At 34.2% G+C, this 20,149-nt stretch overlaps 3 protein-coding genes across 4 annotated transcripts; 2 read left to right on the forward strand and 1 right to left on the reverse strand.

Moving 5' to 3' along the window:
- The first annotated feature begins 287 nt into the window (after nt 1-287).
- Nucleotides 288-5,304, forward strand: LOC114352153 (protein O-mannosyl-transferase TMTC4). The gene is made up of 11 exons (XM_028303630.1): nt 288-622; nt 834-1,212; nt 1,310-1,516; nt 1,608-1,810; nt 2,029-2,203; nt 2,438-2,646; nt 3,105-3,212; nt 3,389-3,530; nt 4,169-4,283; nt 4,517-4,705; nt 5,038-5,304. The coding sequence occupies exons 1-11, from the start codon at nt 390-392 to the stop codon at nt 5,169-5,171; spliced, it is 2,094 nt and encodes a 697-aa protein (XP_028159431.1). The 5' UTR covers nt 288-389; the 3' UTR covers nt 5,172-5,304.
- A 3,627-nt stretch (nt 5,305-8,931) lies between these two features.
- Nucleotides 8,932-12,856, forward strand: LOC114352152 (uncharacterized). Its single transcript, XM_028303629.1, has 5 exons — nt 8,932-9,162; nt 9,340-11,262; nt 11,385-11,557; nt 11,942-12,133; nt 12,249-12,856. Exons 1-5 carry the CDS (start codon nt 9,072-9,074, stop codon nt 12,498-12,500), a joined length of 2,631 nt encoding a protein of 876 aa, XP_028159430.1. The 5' UTR covers nt 8,932-9,071; the 3' UTR covers nt 12,501-12,856.
- Nucleotides 12,857-13,151: 295 nt separating this feature from the next.
- LOC114352154 (uncharacterized) lies at nt 13,152-18,650 on the reverse strand. 2 transcript variants are annotated; one of them, XM_028303633.1, is made up of 6 exons: nt 18,527-18,650; nt 18,120-18,208; nt 17,641-17,757; nt 17,392-17,553; nt 14,235-14,366; nt 13,152-13,866 (listed from the first exon to the last, which is right to left on the reverse strand). In XM_028303633.1, the coding sequence occupies exons 2-6, from the start codon at nt 18,141-18,143 to the stop codon at nt 13,714-13,716; spliced, it is 588 nt and encodes a 195-aa protein (XP_028159434.1). In that variant the 5' UTR covers nt 18,144-18,208; nt 18,527-18,650; the 3' UTR covers nt 13,152-13,713. The 2 variants fall into 2 exon arrangements, with proteins under 2 accessions (XP_028159434.1, XP_028159432.1); XM_028303631.1 differs by lacking the exon at nt 18,527-18,650 and having other exon boundaries at nt 18,120-18,378.
- Nucleotides 18,651-20,149: the final 1,499 nt, after the last annotated feature.

The following is a 20,149-nucleotide window of genomic DNA, read 5'->3' on the forward strand; positions in this document are numbered from 1 at the left end:
TATGTATGTACTTTTATATTCAATAATGATTTCTAAGTCTCCTTCTCAGAGAGTGCCGTGTACTAGCTAATGTTGCTTATCCCATCTCCTAATCGGCTACATGCTGCTGCATTAACTTATCGCACATGAAAAGCTTTTTCAACATTAATTTTATAAAAAGTTCATTTTAGTCAGTGCGCAGTGTGTTTCGGACTAATTCGGACTGCATCATGTTTGACAGTTGTTGTCAAATAAAAATTGACTGAGCTGTCAAATTTATTGACATTTAGATTTTTGTTATTGTTGAAATGAGATGGTTACAGTTTTGTTGAGGTTTTTTTGTAAATAAACTAACATTAGTAATTATTTAGGTTTTGCTCCGTCACAGTTTTATGAATTTTAACTAAAATATGTCCATTGAAATGATTTTTAAGTTAACGGGACTTGTGGTTCTGTCAAGTTTACCCTTTTTGTTTACATTAAATGGTGACTTCGTTTTCGACGATTCCGAAGCTCTATTGAAAAATAATGATATCAAATCAGAATCTTGGACGGACTGCTTTTACAATGACTTTTGGGGTACAAACATTAAAAGTGCCGTAAGTCATAAATCATATCGGCCTTTAACTGTTCTAAGTTTTCGGTAAGTTTCCTATTTTTATCAGTTTTTATCACATTTCCTAGCCGGCAGAACGGTTTCGCACTACGTCAGACTCGAATCCGTGAAAATACGGTCCGTTGTAGTCATTAAAATGGCTTTAATTGTTGCTATGTTTATTTGATTCATGTATACCAACAAATAACATTTTTATTCTAATTGCAATGAAGCCTTCATCCTGTTTTATTATTTTCAGGCTCAACTACATTTGGAACAATGGTCAGCTTACAGTATTCTCTTTCAAAGTAACCAATTTGTTATGCCATATTGTGTGCTGTTTACTTGTGTGGAGGACATTTCAAAAAATTCTCAATACATGTAGTAGTACTTCATTAAATGCGATTGACATTAGTTATTTTGCTACATTGCTGTTTGCTGTGCACCCCATTCATGTGGAAGCAGTATCTGGTATTGTTGGAAGAGCTGACCTATTGTGTGCGATAACATTTTTCATCGCTTTTCTTCTGTACAATAAAGCTATGACTAATGACAAGTTCTCATTCGTAACTTTGCTACTTTCTGTCTCGATGGCAGCAATTTCTATGTTATTTAAAGAAAATGGAGTTACAGTCTTGGTAAGATTATTTTTTCAGTTCTTGTATTCTTTTTTTTTTATTCAAAGAATAAATTAACAAAAGTGGATCTATTAAGAAAATAATTACAATTTTTCAGGGTTTCTGCTTGTTTTATGAAGTAATTAATGCCCTAGACAAAAGTAAAGAAGATCTCAAGAATCCTAGAAACATATCGAGAATGGGGATACTATGTGTATCCATAGTGCTATTATTATATGCCAGGTGGACTGTGATGGGAGGCACCAAACCGAAATTCAGCCATCTTGATAATCCTGCAGCATTTTCTGACAGTTTATTTAGAAAGGTAACAGTATACCGTCCAGAATACCTACAATTAATATTTACAAGATTATGGTATTTATATGAAATAATCAAAATAATAATATATTTTACAGATTGCAACATACAACTACATTTACTTTATAAACTTTCTTATACTTATTTGGCCCCAATGGCTATGCTGTGATTGGTCCATGGGATGTATACCATTGATCAAAAAAGTCACTGACGTCAGACTTTTATTTATATTGCTTTTATATGCATATGCCATTGCATTATTAGTTGCAATATTTGAAATAAAAAACAAAGTGTTTTCAAGGTAATTTAGTACTATAACTTTTTTATATTGTCTGTTACTATTGAACAATTTGATCTAAGCAATATTTATCAAGTTTTGATGAACAAAATGTAACTTTAAAAATTTTATTATTATGTGTTTTTAAATATGTGAGGGATCTTTTTCTCATCATACGCTAACAATGGTTTACATAAAATGAGTATTTGTGTGTTATTGTAATAATAGTTTTTAATTTTCAGGCCTCTTTTGCTGAGCGCAGCTTTAATGGTGATCCCCTTTATACCGGCTGCAAACATATTTTACCCTGTTGGATTTGTGATCGCCGAGAGGATACTCTACATTCCTTCTGCTGGATATTGTTTAATTATTGTCATAGGACTTAATAAGATTATTTTGAGTAGAAACCAGTACAAGGTTGGTATTGCTCTTTGCATTACAATATTGATACTTTGTTGTTAATATTCATGTTTTTATTCATGAATGAACTGTTTCACCAGTAAAAAACTAAGTGCAAGTAACAAAATAGTCACTGGTGATCAAAACATTTGTTTTTTAGATAGCATTATTTATTTAGATTGAGATAATAGTAGTATTTCAATTATTTTCAATTTAATACAAATGTATACTATTTGTTTATAATGATTTTAGATGGGTGTATTTTGTTACGGTATTTTATTACTAAGCATGGGACTTAGAAGTTGGCAGAGGTCATACGACTGGCAGAATGAGTATCAGTTATTCACGAGTGGTGTCTCTGTTTGCCCACGCAATGCCAAGATTCATTACAATGTCGCCAAAGTGGCAGATGCCAACAATGAAACTAAGTTTGCTATGCAATCCTACAGGCAGGCATTGAGGTAATGTGAAAGCTGAAAATCGTAAAGCCCGGTTTCCACTACGCTCCGTCGCGCGCATAGAAGTATTTTGAATAACTAATCAAATTCCATTATTTATTTGCACATTTCCACTCCACTCCGCTTCGGTGGAAATGGATCGAACGGTGAAGTGTCGGGCGCACTGGTTTTTCTGTAGAATTTGACAGCGGCGGCGGCGTGGTGCAGTGCTGTACGGAGTGGTTCAGTGTTTCATAGATAGCAATGGACTGATAGCTGACAGCTACGCACAGCTCACACTCCTCTCTCGTCTGCGCACCGCTTCGCTCCTCTCCGCTCCGCTTTGGTGGAAATAGCCTGCCAGCTTCGCCGCACACCTCTCGTCTCCGCACCGCTCTGCCTTGGTGGAAACCAGGCCTTATTCAATGTTTTCAAAGATTCATTTATGATCATAAACATTAATATTGATTGTCCCTTTCCAGGCTCAATCCTGAATATCATCAAGCCATGAACAATCTGGCTAACCTCTTGAAAAACCAGAAAAAGTATTATGAAGCAGAATACTACCTGAGAAAAGCTTTAAAATTAGAGTAAGTGTTTTAATGCATTTGTTACTTGATATGGAAATGGTACTATTTTAATTTCTAACAACAATGATATGAAATGTACTGTACAATACTGTACATGCCACACCATTATAAAAGATGTTACAGTTTGTTTTGTAGTAAGATTATTTTTACATACCTACATTATTTCAATATTCTAGGCGAGACTTCCCGGCAGCATGGATGAACTTGGGTGTAGTTCTGGCTAGCACAAAAAGATTGGACGAAGCTGAAAGTGCTTATAAAACCGCTTTGCAGTATCGCAAAAAGTATCCAGATTGTTTCTACAATTTAGGCAATCTGGTAAGTATTTTTTAAATAGTAGCTTTGTATTTTTTACATAGCGCCATCTAGTCTCAGAGCAAGCAATACTTGTAAAAAAGTCCGTTACGTGATCCACCAGGCTAGGCGGCTAGACGACCCTATTCAAAAGGGATTTCTTTTCAAAAAAGTTTCCTACTTAATTTCTAGTGCTGAACTAAATAATAAGTATAACCATCCCCCAAGTGGCAGAACGTGAAAGTTGTAATGTCGAAAGCTCCGGCGTTTTTTGTATGGAGTTACACCACCACTTGTCTATAGTTCTCTAGATCTGTAAGTGTTAGGAGTGGGTTCGCCACGATTGACAATCGATCGATGGGTATCGAACTTGCGCATCGCTCTGGAATCGGCAGGCAGATGCTGACACTGCTGAACTATTGTCACCTCATAGACAACAAGAGCGAATGGGTGCTGGAAACATTAATTTTCGGATAGATCCAGTTTATTCTGTAACCCATTATTGATACAGTTTAATAGATCTCATGAAACACTTTCAAGATCAGTAACTAGTTTTTTGATATCTTGTATAGTTTAGAAATAATCCAGTGAGATCACTTATCATTTCCACCCTGTAGATACATTTTACACCTACATATTTAAATTACTTTTTATTTTTTCAGTATCTAGAAATGAACAGGACTAATGAAGCTATGGAAAACTGGCTACAAGCGGTTCACCTAAAGCCGAAGCACGTCTTGGCTTGGACAAATCTAATCGCGTTATTAGATAATACGGGTATATCACAATTTAATAGTAGTGAATATGCTCAGGTTGTAAAATATTTACTTTACTTGAAGTACCTACATAATGCGCGCAAAAGCGCTTCATAATTATTTGCATATATAACTGACTAAAATGTTTGTATGTAATTTTAGCCTAGTAGTTATAGTTTTATAGCCTAATTCGGCAGCATACTTAGTGGTAAAAATTTAGCAGATATTTTTTTATTATTCCGCCATTTATTTCAGAGCAAATGAACAAAGCCCTGCAAGTTATACCGGACGCATTGAAGGAATTGCCCGACGCACCGTCCATCAATTTTGCTGTTGGCAACATTTACGGCAAGTTGGGGCGGTTTGCGGAGGCGGAGCGCCACTTCCTGAGAGCTATCGAACTATCTGGAACCAATGTTCCGGCTATATACTATGCTAATTTAGGTGAGATACACAAAAATTAGATATTATGATCATTCAATCTCCATAATTTTGCTAGTAAAAAGTGACAGTTGGTCTGACGAAAGTTCCTTTTTTAGCCGCGGCGCGTGCTGCGATCGATTCACAGTTCCCCACGTCCGACTTCGCACCTAGGGAATAGATATTTGCTAAAACTAACGTTCCGAAGTAATTTTAAAGCAAAACTTATTTCCTTCCTTCCTAAGGTGACACCTTGTATACCTGCTCTGTGTTATGTTATATGTTTATTTTTTCTGTTTGGTGTCATAGGTTTATTTATTTTTAAGCACACATAAAACTAACTTTTTCTTTTTCAGGTGTACTCTATCACCGATGGAAAAAAATCGATCTAGCAGAAAATATGTATAATAATGCTTTGAAAATTAATAATACATTTAAAAGTGCAATAACTAATTTAAATAGCTTAAAAAAATTAAAACAACAGAATTAATAAGTATTGTGAATTTAAATCCCTTCCTTAACACCTTATATCATAGTATCTGCTAACTGCTAAATTATTTATGTAGGTACCTGTTATGTATAATATTTATGTATACCTAACCTATCTAGTATTATGTAAAGTATAAATAAAAATCTTGCTTTGACCACTTAAAATTTGTTATGTTAAAATTTTAAAATTTATTATACCAATATATTTTTTGTGATTAATTTCGTTTATTTTATCAGCCATGTCATGAGTTTTTTTTTTTCATTATTTTAAATTTTAATGTCTGCAGAATTTTCGCATTTAAGTACTTTCTAAGTCAAAGTAGCGAAGAAAATATTTTTAAATGTTCCCGGTGGTTCAGAACCCTAAATTCTAATAAGTATTAGACTATGTTCACATGTAACGTTAACGCAGGTCAACGCGGAATTAAGTTTATGTAAAAGCTTAAAAGTACGCAAATTATGACCTTTGTTTTAGCCACCCATCCCAAAATCATAAAGTTAAGAATAAATTGACTGTACTAATACTTAGGATTTAATTTTTATTTATATTTTACAAAAGCATTACTACACATTTCAGAGAAAATAACAATATAATTTAATTTTATAAAACCTGAAAGCCGAAAATTGTGAAATGTTCTGAAGCACAGATAGTGTTCTGGTGCCTAGGCTACGCTTTGGATAATGGCTTCGGTTTCTCTAAAAAAAGTGTAAGTAGAGGATGTACTATCAGCAACAGTGTTAACTGCCCATTGCCGGTCATGTCGTCTCGTTCTATCGCAAAGAATCACCATTCGAAGAGAGCGAGAGCAAAAACGGAAATGGTGTTTCCACCCGGGTAAAAACCCACATGAGGGTAAAAACCCAATAAAAACCCGTTTCATTCCACCCGTGGGTGTTTACACCGGGTGAAAACAAATAATTTTATAATTATTTCAATTGGTATCTTTTCTTTATTTTTATTGATTTTTTCTCATTTAAGTTTATTGATTAATAAGTAATAAGTCAAATTTAACACTAATATGCATTTATATCGTGGCCAAATCGTAAAATTGATCACGTTATGATGATGTGACCAATTATTTTATAAAATGGTGTTATTTCAAGAATCGTTGAACCGATTTAGAAGAAATTTAGTAGGAACACAATAATTTGTGATCATGGCAAGGACATGGGGGGGGGGGGGGGTATGCCANTACCCATCTCTAGTTGCCGATAGTACCTACTTTATTTGTTTGAATTACAATAGTTTAAACTGTATTGATAATTTCCGGTAAACAAATAAAAGAGGAACCATTGTACGCACGTCTCTTCTTTCTTCGACCAAAGTACCAAACGTCAATTTTAGTTGTATGATAACGATTCCATTGCCTAATGTTTAAAGTTTAAAACAATAATATTATGCTCTGTGGTTTAAAAAGTCAATGCCAGTCCATATCTGTGATGCCAGTACTGCCACTAGGAATTATGTCCATAATTTACGGAGACAATTTTTACACTGGTAGAAAACAATAAATTTACTTTTCACAAACAACTTTTTCCAACTCAAAATTCATGATATTTTGCAAGCAAATTGCATGAAACATACATTTTCAATATTCAAAGCATTTTGTAAATACTTCGGCATAATATTTGGTTTGTAAAAAAGGTAATTTCATAGAAAATAAAACATTCATTTAGCACAAGATTTCATTTAAAAAAAAAGTAAATAAAAGCTTGTAAAATAGAGCACAGTATGATATAGGTGTACCAGAATCTCATGGCAAATGGGGAAAATAAACTTTGTTGAGTGCAATACTGGGGAAATTGGATTAAACGATCTTGATACTTTTTATTTTTTTATTTATGACTTTAATATTAATGAACATGAAGTACGAATGGCTACCTATACATTTTATATCTTATCTGTATACTTATAACTTATCACTTCATTCAGAACTAGAAAACGATTCTAAGAACTCCACTTGCATTTCTTGTTCTTCAATAGATGATCAAGTTAAAGAGGTTTATTATACAGGGTGGAAAATGCCACCTGGAGGGAAAGTACTCTTAATACTGCAGATAGAAAATTTTACTGAAAGAAAACATTTTTGAAAAAAAAAAAGAGAACTGCATTCAAAGATTTTCGATTTTTTTTCGAAAATTCAAATACAAATACAAATACAAATACAAATATTTTATTTATGCAAACACACCGTTTACGCATACACCTTCAAATACAATTGGTAACAATAAAATCGGTAAACATTATATTGCTTTGTCTGCGGGTCCCACACTAGGAATAACCTGTGTCGTGGGCACCCAGTGGTGCTATGTAACCAGTACAGCGACAGATATAAGCGTCTACAAGTCAAGTTAAGCAGTCCAACGTTTAATTTAATACTAATAATGACTAAACTACAATTCAATACAAATACGGAAAAGTGTATCCAGAGATATTTTGAGTTTGAGTCTGCATGCGTTTGTGTGTATTGTGTGCAGTAGGCTGAATTCACTACTATACCATACAATTTTCTGTAACATTATCAAAATAATTTAAGATTTCATGGTTTTCCTTTCATTAACCGACTTCAAAAAAGGAGGAGGTTATATGTTCGACTGTATGTATGTTTTTTTTTTATTCTATGTATGTTCACCGATTACTCCGTCAATTGTAGACCGATTTTCAAAATTCTTTTTTTGTTCGATAGGGTACACTTCTGAGGTGGTCCCATTGTCACCAAGTCAGGATCTGATGATGGGATCCTAGGGAAATTGACTGCAACCCTCAAATTTTATAGGCACGTATGTCGTTTTTCAAACATTTAAAACCGACTCCAAAAAACATACACTAAAAAGTAGAAAAATAATCACTAATTACTTATTTATTAGGACGAATTAATATTTATGTATACCATGATTGATACTTTTGGAGTCGGTGCAGGCAAACTTCACACGTTTCATAATCTTGGCACCGACTCCAAAAGTATCAATCATGGTATACATAAATATTAATTCGTCCTAATAAATAAGTAATTAGTGATTATTTTTCTACTTTTTAGTGTATGTTTTTTGGAGTCGGTTTTTTTTTTTATAATTTGATTTATCAAGTTTGTTAGAGAGATTTCATCCTTATACTTAACCCTAACGATCGATGTAATAAAAATACAGGATGCACCCTGTATAATATAAATCGGTCTTTCAGCATTTCAATTACTCAAACTAGCTTGATGAAGTCTTTTTCAATTTTCTTTACCTACTTTTTCACTATTCCTCTGCACCAATGTATGAAAATAAAACACCTGAAAACCCCGATAAAGCAGCTATTAGGTAAGAATAATTTAAAAATAAACATAACCCACCCTCCTTCTGACGCAGTTAGGTAATAAACTAAATGTATCAAAACATTTCACTCCAACTTACTGTCAACTCAACGACGCGCTTTAAAATCAAAGATTGAGTTTGAATTATGCCCTATTTTACAATACACATTGAAAACAATATGATTTGCTTGAGCTTTTTCGACTTTTTCACAAAAATAACAAATAGGCATGAAGAGATTACAAAGTTTCTGCAGCGGCTGACAGATGTCTTGATTTACTTTGACAGGTGACAGTAAAGCCATAGACAATGGCCATATGAAAAACACACTTTTCCAATATTTTTGTTTGCCATGAGATTCTGGTACACCTATACGAAAGATAATCTGGGAATTGTAAAACTAAAGCTGGCATCCCACAATATGTCAAAACTGAAAGAATGACAGCTGACATGACATTGACAGCCCAAATGTCACTTTTTTTGTAAACGAGGTTTTGTTGCGGCGTACTTGTGTGCGATATTTAATTACGAAATAAAAATAATTGTAAGGATACTATCAATCTTTAATACTTTTAGGAATATTGATGCTAAGGCGGAGCTAATTATGGAGTTCTGTCCACAACTATCAGCTTTCCAAGGGGTAATTATCTCTGCAGACAACGTTCACCCTTTTTCAAGACTGACTTCAAGAGGTGGTAAGTTTTTATTCATAAAAATCAAAGGTATTCGTAAGTTTTAGGATTATTGAGATACTTTTACTAGACTGAATTATTATTTATGTAACCAGTAATCTAATTTTCTGAGCATATTTGGTTCACAGATGTTAATTATCTTTAACTTGCACACTGTAATTAATGTTTGTTTATTTTTAGGAAATGAAGAAAAAATTAAATTTGTCATTGACTTCGTTTCGAAATTCCTCACAGATGGAGGGTATATAATAAGTGATGGAATAAATACAGAGTCTATTGTTAAACTTCGAAAATTTGCTTTCTTTTTAATCCTGAATTCTGATCTATCGGTTTTATCTGATATGACAGACATGGAAGAAATAGAACTAGTAATTTGGACCATACCAACAATACCTAAATGCTTGATGTGTGAAATGTTCTGGCGCCTACACTTTGATACCTTTGTTTATGAGGCAATAGCCTTTTGTGATCCTGATCTCGCTTCAGAAATTGCAGCTGCGTTCTTAGATAATATTAAATATTACACTCCCAATGCATGTCTCAATAAAATAGGTGTTATTAGTGCCGCACTTTATAAGCTTATTTGTCGGATTTATTTCTTTAACTTTTATAGTACTAATTTAACAAATAAGCTAACAATGGTTTTTAACAATCTGCAAAAAGCGATAAATTTTTTTACTGATCCACCCAAAAGTGAATGGCTGAATAGCATCAGCACAGACGACCAATACAAATACAGAGGAGATTGTCTCTACACAATGCTCATTCTAGTAAGTGAATGCATGGAAGAGTTTATGTCCATGCAAGATTTGACTGAAGTTAGTGATCCTATTTACATGCTAACATATATTGGCAATGTGACAAGGAATGTTGCATTCAGGACGTGCGATTGTCCCACACAAGAAATACTAGATTGTGTCAACAAATCTCATTTGGCAATTCTGGATAAATGTCAGGAGCTTGTGATGGATGTCAGCCTTGACATCTTCTGCGCTTGGAGTGAGTTTGATGAAAATGGCAAAACTATGCAAAGAAAAATTGGTGAATTTGCCAATAAATTACGAACAAAACTTTTAGAAATTAACGGTGTTGCTGAACACCCTGTGATAGATATGATGGTAAACATTACAGTCAAACCAAAGGACATTGATGATATAGTCAACAACACTGATCCGAAAACAATAATTGAACACATAAACAGTAGTGATGATAAAGGGGCATGGATAAGAGCACTGATTAAAAAAGATACCGTATATGAAGACGAGGAGCTAGCCAAGTGTGTCATGAGTCATTTAAATAATGTCTTTGATGAAAATGAGTGCTATGAAATTTACAAAGAGGTAAATAGACTTAGGATTAAAACAAATAAGGATAAAGAGTTATATGAACAACTACTGATTAAACTTTTTCATCATTGCAATCTTGCTCATAAGGAAGAAATTCTTGATAGCCATTTTGCTGAAAACTGCTTTAGAAACCTGTATGACAATGGCGAATTTAGTTATGTAATGACTGAAACTTTCAACAAACTAATCATAGCCCCTGATTCAGATTTCACTGATGTTTTATGCCTGTTCCTCCAAAATCCACGAAAAGTTTATGAGAAAATATTTAACTTGGCAGCGGATAATGAACAACAGAAAAACATAATGTTAAAAGTTATGACATTGCTTGAGAAATATTCCAACCACTATTATGACTTAGAAACAGAACCATGCATCATCCAGGTGGCTCAGAATGCCTTTGATAACTTAGATACTGATGCTAAACAACACAATTTCATCAAATTCATGTGTGCGTTGAAGAATTCCAATTGCATTACAGGCACCAAATTATTAATGCTTATTATTATGCCACATATGCACAAAGCTCTTCTAAATCGAGATGTGGAATCACTAAATATTCAATGCAGACTTCTGAAGGATGCTTTTACTCTGGAAGAATTAATGCCATATAGAGCACCAATGCTGGCCATGCTTGGTCAAATCCTTGATGTAGTAAGATGGAAAATCAATACATTTGTATCTCTCGCCCCAGAAACTGTGACATTGGCTTTAGAGCTACAGTGCTCCCTAATAAATACTTATGGCTCGAGAATTCCAGGTACTACACCATTTTACTTTATTTATTGGTTATTGATGATGACCATCTGCATCACAGTTACAAACTTATTTTAATAAAAATATATTTGATTTGATATTTTAATAATTTCTCTTGCTTTTCAGATAATGAATTAAGTTGGTTAAAAACCAGACTGAAGTACTTGAAGCATGAGCTCAATGTGTATTATTACAGAAAACTTTGGGATCCCCCTGGTAACAACATAATAGAAATACTAAGTGGATATACAATAAATAATGATGTTGACTTAGAAGATTTGGTAACATGGATGTCTCAGGTAATAACTTTAAGCATCTGACACAAAATTATGAATAAAATCCATTCGTTAGTTCATTCGTTTCAGCTGAAAGATGTCCACTGCTGGAGAAAGGCATTTCTCCAGGTTTTCCACAAAGACTGGTCCTGCGCCGCCCGCATCCAGGCACCTCCCGCGACCTTCACCAGATCGTCGGTCCACCTATTGGGAGGCCTGCCCACACTAGGTCTTCCGGCTCGTGGTCGCCGCTCGAGAACTTTTTTGCCCCAGCGGCCATCAGCTCTACGAGCTATGTGCCCCGCCCACTGCCACTTGATTTTAGCGATTCTGCGGGCTATGTCAGTCACTTTGGTTCTCCTGCTCCATCCATTCATCATTATTAAATGTTCTTTTTCTTAATTTCAGGCAATCTGTTCAAGTACCCAGCAAGAGTGGGGTCTTTTGTGGGATAGCCTATCCGCTCTTGGAGACACTGTTTCACTGGATATTGTGCATAATGCAGTGGCTCTGATCACATTGGCTGAACGTCCAAATCGGATGGAAAACTCGTGGCCCTGTGTTTTACACATGTACAGAAATTTCGTATATACTATTAGGGTATGTGTATATTGGCTTTATTGCTATTTTATTTTCTTTTACAAAAGTTTACACCAAATAATCAACATGACTGAAAAATATTTTTTTAACCTTATAATATTTTTTCTCTTTTCAGTATAAATACTTCAAGGAACCGTTAACCAATTCTCAAATTGAAAGTGTGCTGGAAAGAATTATATTAATATCAAATGTAGTGGACGAAGACAGTATGGACGAGCTTAGTAGTGTTTTAATACCTCTTTTTGCATATCTCGCTGAAAGGAAAGGTGATTTTACATTTGATATAACTGACTATTTAACTGATAAATGTTCAAGTCCAAAACTCACAGACATTTTGATGAGAGTATTTTCTAATGGAACAGCATAAGAAAGAATATTGTAAGAGTGTTAAGCAGTTTTAAATGATGAATCATAATTTATTAACAAATTGATTTCATTATTTGTATGCAAGTTATTTGACACAGACAGATTTAAGCTAAACGTCCATTTGTCGGTATCGTACGCAACGGACGCATCGTACAAAACATCGTATGGGATGTGCGATGCGGAAAGGTGGACGCACTTATATGAGTTTCTATATAAATAATACTAAGATCCGTTGCGTGCGATATGTCCGATGCGTACGATGTGGACGCTTAGCTTTATACGAACTTACGGTATTCTTAGTATATTGCGCCTAAGGCGATTGTTCCTTTCGATGTACAGAATAGTTTAATTGATATAAAGTTAAGTTAGCACGCATAAAATGCATAAAAACTAAAAAGTTAAATTTTATTTATGTTTATGGTCAGTGCTTTAATAAGTCAAATATTGTTTCTTCATACATACTTCATCAAAGAGAATACATAATCATAATCGCTGTTACTTATAATAATTCATTTTTCAGATAAGTGGTTCTATTTTAGGAAAAAATAGGTTTATTTAAAATCTAAGAAAAGAATAATAAAATTGTAAAAGAATTATGTTATTGCTAGTTTTATTTTTTTAATATGGCTCAAAACTTAGTACATAAATGAAAATGGTACCTTTACATTTTACTACCGCAGATAACAATCAATCAACGATTTATTATTATATTATTATTATGTATGATTTCTTTTTAGAATTGTTCGAGTAGGCTATGCGCGCACGGGTGACTTTTTGCCACCGTGACAGTGTATCTTTCTCAACACTTTCTTAAAGAGAAAAAGAGAGAACGTAGTACATATTCTTATCTTTAAAGAGACTGTTACGGTGACAATACTCACCCGTGCTCGCGCGCCTTCATTCAGTTTTATTCACCAGATAAAAGTTATCTGGCAAATATTAATTTATATTGATTGATTTATTGAAAACATGATCTAATAGAATTTGGACCTCACCTATTTACTTTTAAAGTAAGAAAAAAATGTACTTTGGTAAATGTTGTTCTTTTATTACTACGCATTATTAGAATAGATTAATTTGGCATTTTAGTAACAATCGCAAAAGGTACCTATCCAAGTTGGCAGGTAGATTCTTAGGGTAGATTCAGTTTTACAGACAACACATTCAAAATATAAATCATATAATTCTTAGAATCATAACATTTCCATTAAAAATTAGTAAGAATAATTATTCTTCATGCGACGTTTCTCGTTGTTGCCATAATTCCCACAATAGCGTCCAAGCTGCTGGCACATTTGGCAATATTCCCTCTGATGTTCTTGACGATTTTCCTTGTCTTGTGATCGGTCACTGGGGCGCAGTTCTCTCTGTAAATAAATTATTTATTATTTATTCACCATGTCTGTTGAATATTTACCAGTGATACGACTTCTTTGATTTTGAAAGATTTTTAATGTAATTAGGCAGTGCAACATGGAATAGGAATAAGGCTCATTATTTATTAGACCAAGACGTATACCGATACCGACCACGCCTTACATATAGTGAAAACCTCATAAGTGTAAAAGAAGTATTTTTTCAAGAGGAAGATAAAACTGTACTATTTTGAATGATTGACTGAAATGCATAAATTATGAGAATAAATGCATTTCTGAGATTTTCACTCTAAAGCGACGTAAGGTAGGTAAATGTAAGATGTAAAAGGTGTAAAATAGGGTAATTAAGTTTCACCGACCTGTTTGTGCGCAAACACTGGTTTACGGCAGCGCTTACAGATTTGGTAGGCGCGTGCCCATGACAGTTGACTCTTCCAAAATCGACCGCAAGAGCATCGATATTCACCGTAAAGCGGTTTTGCTTGAAAAGACTAAAAAAACACGCTTACTTTAAAATGCGTCACGGCTTTACCTTTAAACAATAATGTAGGTAGTTAGGTATGTACAGTCAGCAGCATACAGGAAGGCCAGTGTGGTCAAAATGCAAAATGTCTGCTTACTATATTTTCTGCCCAAAATAAATTTTATAAAATCCGATTTGTATGAAAATTTAAATAATTAAAATGAATCTTCATTTTAATTATTAAAAAAATGATATCTATCAATTTTCTGACTTCACCATAGCTACCATTTATATGACCATGTTATCATGGGCTAGTGTCGGCTCATATACCCATTTACCTAACACCCTGTATACAGTAGAATCTCGGTTATCCGGATATCCGATTATCCGGCCTCATTCTTCATGGCTAATGGCTCTAATTACAGATTTAGGGCCTGGACCCATCAACACGGCACGGCGCCTCCTGTGATATGGTTCGGCGCCGCCACCGTGACACGGTACAAACATCGTCTTGCAGGGTTGCCAACTCTACGTATTTTTACGTAGATCTACGTATTTTAAGCCTTCCTTGCAAACCTACGAACTTCAGTCCCAGAATCTACGTATTTTCTATCAAATTTGCAAAATAGGCTGAATGGGCATAATTTCCTTTACTTTCGCGAAAAAGTTAATAAACGTTCCGTTTCATACTAACGGACACCACTCACCTCGCCACTCAACACATCGCGCCAAAGCAGATGACTCATGTCACATGGGTTATTATAGATGACCCACGCTGAACTGTCCCGCCAAACTCAATGACAGGGGGGCGCTACCATCGTTCAACTATATGGTTTCCAACATGGCAAAAATCTGAACCAGCGATCCAGTATTGACGGTGGCGCCCCACTGTCAATGTCATCGACAGGACAGTCCAGTATTTTGGAACTATAGTCCGATCACGGATAATTGGCATGTGGCAAAAGTCGAAACTAATGTTATTTTAACATTTCCCCATTGAAAAAATGCTGTGAGCGCCTGTCAGAAAATATTTCTGAAAATAATACACAATAAAAGTGTACTTTACTACTTTTAGGGTAATATAAATTGTCGTTTTACTACTTTTACCTACCCCTATACTCTCTTCATTTCATTCAGAAAAAAAAGTACGTAGATCTACGTATTTTCTATATGGAAATTGTACCATTTCTACGTAATTTTCTAATCTGTCCTACGACTTTTTCAAAATCCGAGTTGGCAACACTGTCGTCTTGGTTCATTGTTAAAAGAAATTGATTCACCCAGTGGTCTAACTGATGTATTTAAAACCCTTTTCTAAAGTGAAAAGTTAATCTTATTGTTTGATTTTATTTTTAAATCGATTATCCTGGATACCCCTGGTTTTAATCCGGATAATCGGGATTCTACTGCCTACACATTTTTAGGTACTTTTCTATCGTACAGCTCATTATGATAAAACACCAAGTAAAGCAACAAAAGCATAGGTATTTTTTGGCAAACAAAATGACTGATGTGTGCTGATGTGGAGAGTGCTGGGCCCCGATTGCGCTAAATATTTTCAACTACAACGCGACTAGACGATAGACGACGAACGAAAATCACAAACACCGCGCTTAACAGCTAGTTCAAACGAAAACAGAACTCAACTGCTTCTTTATGTAAAAGCTGAAAGAGCTACTTTTTCTCAAACTCAAGTCGAACGCCTTCACTCGAACATTTGCTGTGTTTTAGTGAAAAAATAAGGTGTTCGGACTTTTATTGGAAAGTGATTAAATTCGTTGTTTCGTCTTTGTTGAATTTGCACCTCAGCTGGAATAAAAAACGGAGCGCAACTGGTGAAGGAGCGCCAATGAATTGGAGACGTTAAAAATTAGCGCAATCGGGGCACTGTTTCTTACACATTGTATTTTATTTAGGTGACCTAGCTAGCATAGGCACAACATAGCCTATAGTCTTTTTCACCTAAGATGATTCGTATGACGTTTTGAGTTTGAAAGATTTAGAGATGTCACATAACTAAACCATAGCGATTTATCTCTCGATTTTTTTCGAAGAGTTAGTTATAACCTACTTTTAGAGAAATATTTTGTATAGGTGTTATTTAACAAAAAACATGTTATTTTTTAAATTACAAATATTATTGTAACAATTTTTTGTTGATAATATTCAAATTTCATGGTTCGTGTTCAAAAAAACGATTCCTAAAAAGTATCTACTGGTTCTGTTTCTTTAAATTAAAAACGATTAATTTAAAGTAAAATTATTTTCAATGCGTTTATTAAAGTCAATAATCGAAAAATATAGTTGATTTTTGTGATGTTTTTAATAACTAAGTATTCACTGCAATCGATTAATGAACCGCGGAAATAATCGATTTTATCACACAAGAAATACCCCAGCACTAAATCTATTCCGTTTCACACATTGCGTACATTAAATAAAAAATATTTCTACATCGTATTTAATTAAAATATAATCAATAGACTCAGATTTTACTATATATTTCAAGACAAGTAGTTAATTTATTTTTATTATATTGCTAATAAAATACAAATATTTTTTCAAAAATATTCTGCATATGTAGTATGCGTAATATGAATAACCTTGAAGTGTCATACGGATCATCTTACGTGAAAAAGACTATAGGTTAAATTTTATTGGTAGGTAGGTACCTAAGTTACTTTATTTTATATTTAAGACTAGCGAAGCGACCTCCGGCTTCGTACGGGTGCTAAATCACTCTTATCTAGGTTGGTAGCCTTGGTAGGTACTTATTTAAAAAAACTCGCATCATATTCAAAATCCGTTGCGTTGTATTATAGATCTAGGAAGCATACATAGGGACAGACAGCTGAAAAAACCGCATCAAAATCCGTTGCGTTATATAATATTAAGATCTAGGAAGCATACATTGGAACAGACAGCGAAAAAAACCGCATCAAAATCCGCTGCGTTGTTTTACAGATCTAGGAAGCATACATAGGGACAGACAGTGGAAAGCGAATTTGTTTTATATTAATTTATGTAGTCATTTGCTTGAAATAGGAAGGTACCTTTGCCTTTGATGCAGTGTAGGAAGGTGTCGAAGGTGACGTGTGTATTTGCCGGACTACGCAAGTTGAAGTTGCAGTGATGCCGCCGACAGGTCCGGGCGACATGCGGCGAGGGTATAAGACCAAGTCGTCAACATGATTTCGAAACAAAGACGCCGACACCTATTTAATATGCAATACTACGGTTTAAAACAGATACTTAAGTTACACTTACATCTAAGAAGAAGAAAATCTGATAGGTACACTTACCGAAGCTGTTGTTGTTTGCTGTCTTGATGATTGCCGAATACAAATTTCGCAAACACCGTTAAAGAAAATCAAATTCTTAACTCGCCTGCGATTACAGTACATACAACGGTTAGCATCCTAGAACAATACAACAAAGAACCTAAGAACGTTTTACTTCATAAATACTTATTATGGGTAGGTAAGTAGGTACTTAACTTACCTAAATTGCCAACCTATAAGCAACTAGGCTTAGGTATAGGATGGAGGTGCACCTTTTATATTTTCATAAAGCACTGTAGTAATTGATTTTACTACAGTGCTTTATGTAGAAAGTAGATTAAATTAGTTTTATGCTAACTTTATGACAGATAATGCAATGCAATTTATTACAAGAGAAAGCTTAGGATAAATGTATTTAAGTTGTCACTATTTTTGTTAATATTTAAGTAAATTGGTAATTTATCTAAGTAATATCGGTACAAAGAATTTTTATCACTTACCTCACTAGACCACATACAGCCCATTGTGGTTTTCTTTATTTACTTAGCAGTTGCTGGTATAAAACTATTGATGTGCTGTATCGTTACAACTAAAACAAATAGATTTCCGTAAGGGAGACAACTAGTCACTGTCGCTATGTAGGTATCGTGTCTACATTGTCGACTAATTAATTATTTTAACCAAATTTTTAAAATTTTATTAAATATTTTTCGTTTACAAAATCTAAACGTGAAGAATGCAACATGGCGAACAAAGAACGAACTCACACGCACGGTACTCAAAACTTTCGTCCACTAAGTTCGTTCACTTGGCCATAATTATTATTGAAACTACCTACATTAAATTATTATTATTTTAAAGCTATCATTTGGTTGGTAAATAGATAACTAAAATTTAAAAGACTCACCAATTTATTTAATTTTACATTAAAAGATATTTTAGTTTATCTAAGACTAATTGGGTCACTGTATAGGTTATTACTAGTTAATAAGGAGGCAAGTACTTAAGCCATTAAAATACTGCTACGTATCACTTAAATTATCTTATGTCTCATTTTGATTGTATTTATCTACCTTATACTTCTTATACTAGCCTTATTTAATTTAGGTAATTTCCCGTGACTTGAGAGTTGCCTTGCCGTTGCCATACGCATAAAATCAGTCAACTTAACCTTTTCAGCGCCACGGTCTTGTAAGAAGACAAAAGTTTCCGTGCCCTCCACGCCACGCCTTCTAAAGTAAGCTGACGTCAGCTGTTTTGACCAATCCGTATCGCAGAATCGAAGAAGCGCGTCTGTATTGGAGACGTTAAAAATTAGCGTAATCGGGGCCCAGAATAGGGACTATGTTCTATATAAGACAAATCTAATCACATTTCTTTAATAAAAATACATAAATCCGTTTTTTATAAAATTATACAGTAGATTAAACAAGTGAAGTCAATAAAGCTTGTAAAAAAGGTGCCTGTTAGAATGGACCATTTCTGTTTATAGCCTGACCAGGAACATAAAAACCCTCGCCATGTTGCGGAAAACTAATGGTACTAATTTCTTTTAATGGCAACAGTAACTGAAAACTTCATTCACATGTCACCATGCATGTCAGTCTATTGTTGTCAAAGTGTAAACAAACTTTATTTTAAATGTGTGCAATTGATTTCGTGACTTAAATTGCTAAAATATTTTTATAGTCGTGAAAGAAAAGTGGTTCACGATGTGTTAATGTATTTGTCGAAGAGAAATACTAAGGGTTCGGACAATATTTTCATTGAATAATGTTTCCGACAAAGGTTGTCAAATTGACTGACATGTTTATCGTATGGTACAGTCCACTATGAAAATTAGCTGTAGTCTGTTTCAACTACCTATTTTAAAGTTTTTTGTCACTTTCTAAGTTTTGAATTTTATGGAATTGGGAAAGAAGTACCGAGTTTGAAGCGTTCATGAGCAGACATTGCAGTTGAATATTCATGTTCTGAATTTGATTATTGATGAATAATAAAATAAATCCTACTAGCTCGATTGATGGTTTCATTTAATTTATTTAAACCAGGTTATCTTTAATAATATTTTTCGTTAATTTATGAAAATATCAAATTAGCCCGTAATCCTGAATCCTGATACATAAATTTAGCCTATTAATTTAACACATGTACGACTGTACTCAGTGTTGCACTATCAAATGCAATTGAAGCGCCTCTGTGCCAGGGTTTTTATGTTCCTGGTCAGGCTATACAAAACTATATTTTTGACCGTTTGTATGATGTTCGCCCCTTTGCAGCGTTGGCGACGAATTGATTTCTTTATTCTATGCGTATTTTTATTTTAAAATATGGTATTAATTTTCAAAATGGAAAACTTTCTTACTGTCCCAGGTGCCATAGTTGGCTGGCGCTGCCTGACCTAGGGCACACCGCTTTTGACTATCATGATGGGTCTCTTCTGGATACAATTTTCGATTTTTGCAAGAATCACTCAATCCACATGCACATAAGAAAAATAAGTAGTCTTTTTACTGCATCCTTTTCGGTT

Source organism: Ostrinia furnacalis, unplaced genomic scaffold (assembly GCF_004193835.3).
Source record: "Ostrinia furnacalis isolate ACB-3 unplaced genomic scaffold, ASM419383v2 OfSCF1268, whole genome shotgun sequence".
Taxonomy (NCBI): domain Eukaryota; kingdom Metazoa; phylum Arthropoda; class Insecta; order Lepidoptera; family Crambidae; genus Ostrinia; species Ostrinia furnacalis.